The sequence below is a fragment of the Eutrigla gurnardus genome (genome assembly GCF_963514095.1).
Source record: "Eutrigla gurnardus genome assembly, chromosome: 24".
NCBI classification, from domain to species: domain Eukaryota; kingdom Metazoa; phylum Chordata; class Actinopteri; order Perciformes; family Triglidae; genus Eutrigla; species Eutrigla gurnardus.
This window is the reverse complement of record NC_139935.1, coordinates 8,459,310-8,465,309: the sequence shown is the minus strand read 5'-3', so window position 1 is coordinate 8,465,309 and position 6,000 is coordinate 8,459,310. Positions and strand designations below refer to the sequence as shown.

General features: G+C 45.8%; 1 protein-coding gene across 1 annotated transcript in view; it reads right to left on the bottom strand.

The window, feature by feature from the left end:
* Positions 1-363: 363 nt before the first annotated feature.
* LOC311010050 (scavenger receptor cysteine-rich type 1 protein M160-like) overlaps positions 364-6,000 on the bottom strand; it is a gene marked incomplete at both ends in the record, with an annotated part of 90,886 nt that continues 85,249 nt past the window's right edge. Inside the window, 2 exons of the mRNA XM_084004528.1 lie at positions 364-429; positions 1,692-2,017. Of these exons, the coding sequence (XP_083860654.1) occupies positions 364-429; positions 1,692-2,017 (392 nt within the window). The remainder of the gene's footprint in view (positions 430-1,691; positions 2,018-6,000) is intronic.

Sequence of the window (6,000 nt, the reverse complement as noted above, 5' to 3'; positions counted from 1 at the left end):
TGGGATTATAATTGTGTCATTTCTACTGTAGATTGGAGTCCAGTGAAGCTCAGACCAGCTCTCTCAGTCTCCCCACCCTAGGTTGGCTGGTCCCCCCCTTTTCAATCTCAGAGCATGATGTCAGAAGGCTGCTCCACCATCAAAACATCAGGAAAGCGGCAGGGTGCTTACCAGGGTGAAGTAGAACAGCTGGTGAGGTGGTGCCAAGACAACAACCTCATCCTCAATACATCTACAAGCAAAGAGCTGATGGTTGACCTCAGAAAGAAGGCAGCCCAACACCTCCCCCTCTCCATCTATGGCCATCTTGTTGAGAGGGTCTCCTCCTTCTGCTTCTTAGGTCCCACCATACACCAGTCCCTCTCATGGGACCTGAACATCAGTGTCATTGTCAGCAAAGCCCAGCAGAGACTCCACTTCCTCCATCAGCTGAGGACATTTGGGTAAGCAACAGAGAGAAAGTAGTGCACAGAGCCTCCAAGGTCATTGGCTGCAGTCTGCCTACCATCGCCTCACACTATGACACCAGAATCATCAGGAAGGCTAGAAACATCCCCACTGACCCCTCCCACCCAGCACATCACCTGTTCACTCTTTTACCATCAGGGAAGAGGTACAGAAGCATCACCAGCAGATCCTCACGCTTCAGAGATAGCACCTAGCTCCAAACCCCCCACTTCAACATGGACATCTTTTCATGTCCAGAGTAATAACAATATAGTAGAAATGTGATGAGTCATATTTCCAGAGGAACATGCGTATGAACATGAGCTGGTGTCGGTGTGTTAGAAACCCATGTGGATGTGAGAGGAGCTCCTTGGAGGTGCTACTCTGCTCCCCGAGCTCCTTCCTGTTCAGTCGGCCCTCCTTCAGCTGCACCAACGCCCAGGTTGTAGTAATCCGGCTCCACGTCCTCCCGTCTGCCCGGCTTCTGCCCCCTGCTGGCCTGGAGAGACGTGACAGCACACAGACATGTGACTTCCTGCATGGCTCCTCTCTCCAGGTCAATGAACACAGACTGAGTCAGTGCTCTCAACAACAGACATGTGTCAGTACCTTACAGTAGAAGTAAAGGCCGACCTGCGCCGACAGCAGAATCAGCGGCACGGTGACCAATCTGATGATGACAGGTCTCAGATCTGATGATCAAACACATGGACAGTCATCACATGACTCATCATGACTCCAACAGCTGCCATTCAACACAAACTAGGGACCTGGCATTCTGTCCTCCAGTCCATTGTTTGCTGTCACCATTTACAGACCTGGTTTCACTTTGTTCACTAGATCAGGGCTGGATTCCAGAAAGCAGGTTTAGTTCAAACTCTGAGTTTGTTAAGCCTGAGAAGAGGGACACTCTGGGTCCTCTGTTCCACAAAGACAGTGAACCTAAACTTCCACCTAATAGATATGGAAGCACATTGATTGGAGCAGCCTGACGTCGGGACACGATGTTCAGAATCAGAATCAGAAAGGAGTTTATTGCCGAGCATGGGCAGACTGGCAATCTGGCATCAGATTAAAACCATATGTCTTAGGCTGCCTGTTTGCACAATATTCTTCTGCTTCATTTTCAGCTGCAGCCACATTCTTTTTGTGTCTGTGGGATTAAACCTAAATCTAAAAGAATATTATTACATTTCACTTCTTTCAGTCATGCTAATCAGGAATTGAACAGTCAGCTTACCTACGACAGTGACAGAGAGCAGACGGCTCTCAGAGGAGAAGTTATGAGAAAGAACATGGACGTGATAAACACAGCTGTAGCGTCCCTGGTGGGCGGGCTCTGCAGCAGGAAACAGGAAGTGGGCAGTGTGATTGACAGCTGGCTGGGTGTAGTTGTGTGCTGAGTTGGAGGAGGTGAAGGTGAGCTGGAAGGAGCCTCCTGGGTACTGTGGCTGGACGGAGCAGAAGACGATGAAGTTGGAGCCCCTGAACGCCTGAAACCCCTGCTGCTGGGCCTCGGAGACCCCGTCCATGGAGGAGGACACGGAGATGTTTGGCTGCAGCAGCAGGTCTGTAAAGACAGAGAGATGATGAACGGTCACATGAGGCTCGTTGGAGAGGAACTGCTCCTCGCCTGGAAAGTAGACGAGATCAGGCGGCAGCAGCAGGAGGCGGAGCCTAAAAGCTGCCGTCCAGTCCAACACTTTCCAGCAGCCTTCATAGACGTCACAGGAAGTCATAGAAACAGTTCCATCCTGTTAGATGCTACCTGTAGTTTGTGAACACGTTCAGATTGATATATTTTTTAAGAATTCATTTGGATTTATTCATATTTGTTCATAAATATCTGGAAATGTGTGTATGTTGCATTTTATTCTCTCCTTTCCTCTTTTGATGTCTGCCTCGTAAAGAATGATGTAACTACTTGTTTTGATAAGTGCTATAAATAACCTTTATTATTGTCGTTATAATTATGGTTATTATTATTATCAAACAAAAAAGATATGTTTGAAAACTTTTATGACACAACATGAGACTTAAAGCCCACGATCTAGCGTTAAATATTAGAATGAGATCAAGATACACTGTGGAAACAGGAAGTGATGTCACAGGTCTGACAGACAGACAGACAGACAGACAGACAGACAGGTGTGTCCTGCCAGGTGAAGCTCAGCAGTCTATGGAGGGTCTGAAGCTTCCAGAAACCAGCCCACTTCTCTACATTCTAGGACGTCATTGTCCTGGAGAACTTTACAGTTCAGTCCAGTGGAAACCACTGACTGTCACTGGGACAGAGGAAGGAACATACTGGGAACACTGCTGTCATAGATGATGTCACTGAGGGGCTTACCTGAGCAGGTGAGATTCTGGATGGAGGAAGAGGAATCTGATCTTGCACACTCCCTCAGAGTGGATCCAGAATGAACACAGTCAGACCTGATCCTCCACACAGGTCTTTTTGAGGACTCCTCTCTCTCTCCTACAGAAACAGCAGAGCCACAGTCCAGCTCTCTGCAGGCAACAGCTGCTTCCTTCAGGGTCCAGTCATAGTCATCCACTGGTCTCCAGTCTCCCTGATGTCTCACCTCCAGTGTTCCAGCACAGCGACTGGCTCCTCCCACCAACCTGACAGGCTCTGAACAGAAAGAAGAGAGTCGTCAGTCAAAGAGCAAAGTGAGTTTGATGAGAACAGAAATGAACCAGATCAAAGCTGCAGCTCCTCTTCTACCTGAGCAGGTGAGTCCAACAGCTTTGCCAGGTGAGCAGGTGTTTCTATCTGAGCCTGAGCTTCTACAGTCCAGGAGAGCAGACTCATGGCCTCCACACTGGAACTCTTTGGTCCACGTTGGAGCCCCCACGTCTCCATAGAGCGCCCCCTGGAGGACTGAAGGAGCCCCACAGCCAAGCTCCCTACAGACCACCTCTGCATCCTGCTGGTCAAAGTCAGCTTCACACACTGAGGACCACCACTGGTTGGACTGGTTGGACTTCACCTCCAGTCTGCCTGAGCACAGACTAGTCCCATTCAGCAGCCTGACAGAGTCTGGAGAGATGATAGAAGATCAAATAGAGAGAGAGAAAAGACACCAGACACCAGAGAAAAAGATGTCATGAAACTATTCAGTGATTCAAACTGGACTCAAAACAATTCCACCATCAGTTCATCATGAACAGTTTTTCTCAATTGCTTTGCCACAATTCTCAAAACATAATGAATATTTTCTAAACAACATGTGTAAACCTCCAAACCACTGGCCACTGCTTCACAACACATTATCATTTCTCATTCTTTTAGACAAATTGCAAATATTTTAGCACATATATGCAAATGAGTACAATTATCTACAATTAATGATTGAACATATCTTGCTGATCAAAACTGATTATGTTGTTTCTCAGTTGAATAGTTGTTCTCTTCAAAACATGTATGAATTCTTTCATGGTGTGAGTCATCACATGTACAATAGTCCGTTCAACTGTCTAAATGTGTCAGCATATATACCATGAATATCATTATGTACTATGGAGTATTTTCTAACGTCCACTAAACTGGTAAATTGTCTGTCAGGAGAAACTTGAACTTCACTAACCAATGAGGAGTTTGTCCCATCTTACATCAACCAATCACACGTCATCTCCAGTCAGCTGACAGGTGCTATTCATGAGTACGGCTGTTACCAAACATATTTATAGAGCTGGACTACAACAGAATAACCACAATGTCTGAACATGGAGGAACCTGCTCAGGTACATCATGAACAGGGCAACTGTAACCGTTTCCATGGAAACGTGAGTGCAGTGTGTAATACTGTAAAAGAAACTTGTACTGATGAAATCAGCATGTGGATAGTATTCAGTTTAGTGTTCAGTTCACTGGACAAACAGAACATTCTAGTAGAGGAAACATTCAGGGTCAACTAAAGAAATAGGACAAACCTGAAATGTGGATATAAGCAGTGTTTCCCCTACCATTGTACCAAGGAGACCTGCCGCCAGGCCAAAAAAAATAAAAAAAATAAGCCACTTATCAATTAATTCATAAATCAATAATCATTTACATTAGGAGCGCCTCTGTGCATCGCGACGCGAGTCAAACCGCTTCGTGCCTAGCGATGCGAGTACCGCTGCTGAGAGCGCGGGCATACATTCTGGGATGTTTAGGGTTTGTTAGCTAACCAACTGGCGCCGCCGGAGGCAACTCCAGAAAAAAAGACAGGTGCAGGTGAGACGGAAGAAAGGGGAGCAGATTGCAGTGGAGAGGGGGGCTGGTCGAGGACCGTTGCACGGTTCACACCGGGTTCACACCGGCTGCCGAAGCACCGCAAATAGCCACGGAACGGAGCCCGCTTCCTCTCGGCACCCTTGTTAACCAATAGTGTAGTTCAGACCAGACGCGGAGCGCCGCGATCCTACGCGCCGTGTAGCGATCGTTTCGCCGTCTATTTCGGGTGTATTATGTGCGCGAGCCGCGAGTGATCGCGTCAATTATGGCAGAAAGTCACACAAAGAAACACGAGACAATCCGGTCAATTTGCAAAATAAAAGCAATTTTCAAAATAAAATACAGCGATTGACAAATGCGATCATATTTGTGTATCTAAACAGTAGAGAGATGAAAACAAACAAGCTTCTCTCTCTCTCTCTCTCTCTCTCTTTTTTGGTAAGCAATAATGATGAAAATAACACAGACAATAGGCTAGTTTTCCCAGGCATTGTCAAATGTATGTAACTCTGTTATAATAAAATGAATAAAAAACTTGTGGCCAAGTTCCCCTATGACAAGGCCTTGGTGAAGTTCTTCACAAAACCCAGAAAAATCAAGTGCAGCAGAGAACGATGCACACTGTGTGGTTGAAGTGCACATGTAGCATGTTCCATTTGTACTGTATGCAATAAATGCACCTTAATAAGTCACTCTCTCCTTGTGATCTTCAATACACTCGGGTTGAACATAAATTTGAATGCAAATATAATAATTGCAGAATTGCAGACTGCTTGCTGTACCACTTAATCCAAATGCACCAATACACCATCCCACGCGTCTCGTCCGTGTAGGGTTTTTTCGGTGGGTACCACCGGGCCTGAAAAAAATTCTAGGGGAGACACTGTATAAGGAACATTTCCAGGCTCCACTGCCGTCCTGAAAAACATCTCAACATTCTGACCACCATTGTTTCCATGAGGTCAAAGGAACTTTTCATTTGGAGGGCAGAGACTTTTTATATGAGACACTAACTTTGTTTTGAAGCACGACTTCAATGTTTTGAGTGAGTTCTGACCTTTTGCAGGTGAGTTATGGTGTTGTGTTGGAACATGGAAGCTATTTAGACAAATCAGGTTCTGAGAATATTAACAAAGTTTCAAGAGATGAGCCAAAGAAATTGAAATAAACTGTAACACCAGAACACACGTTTAGAACACCACAGCCTGCAGCAGTGTTACATCACATTTACATGAATACACTCTAACAACTGTTATCCATTGTTCAACACTTTCAATATGTTTTCAAGCAGAAACACATCATCATCTGCAGATCCTCTATTCTGTTCCTTC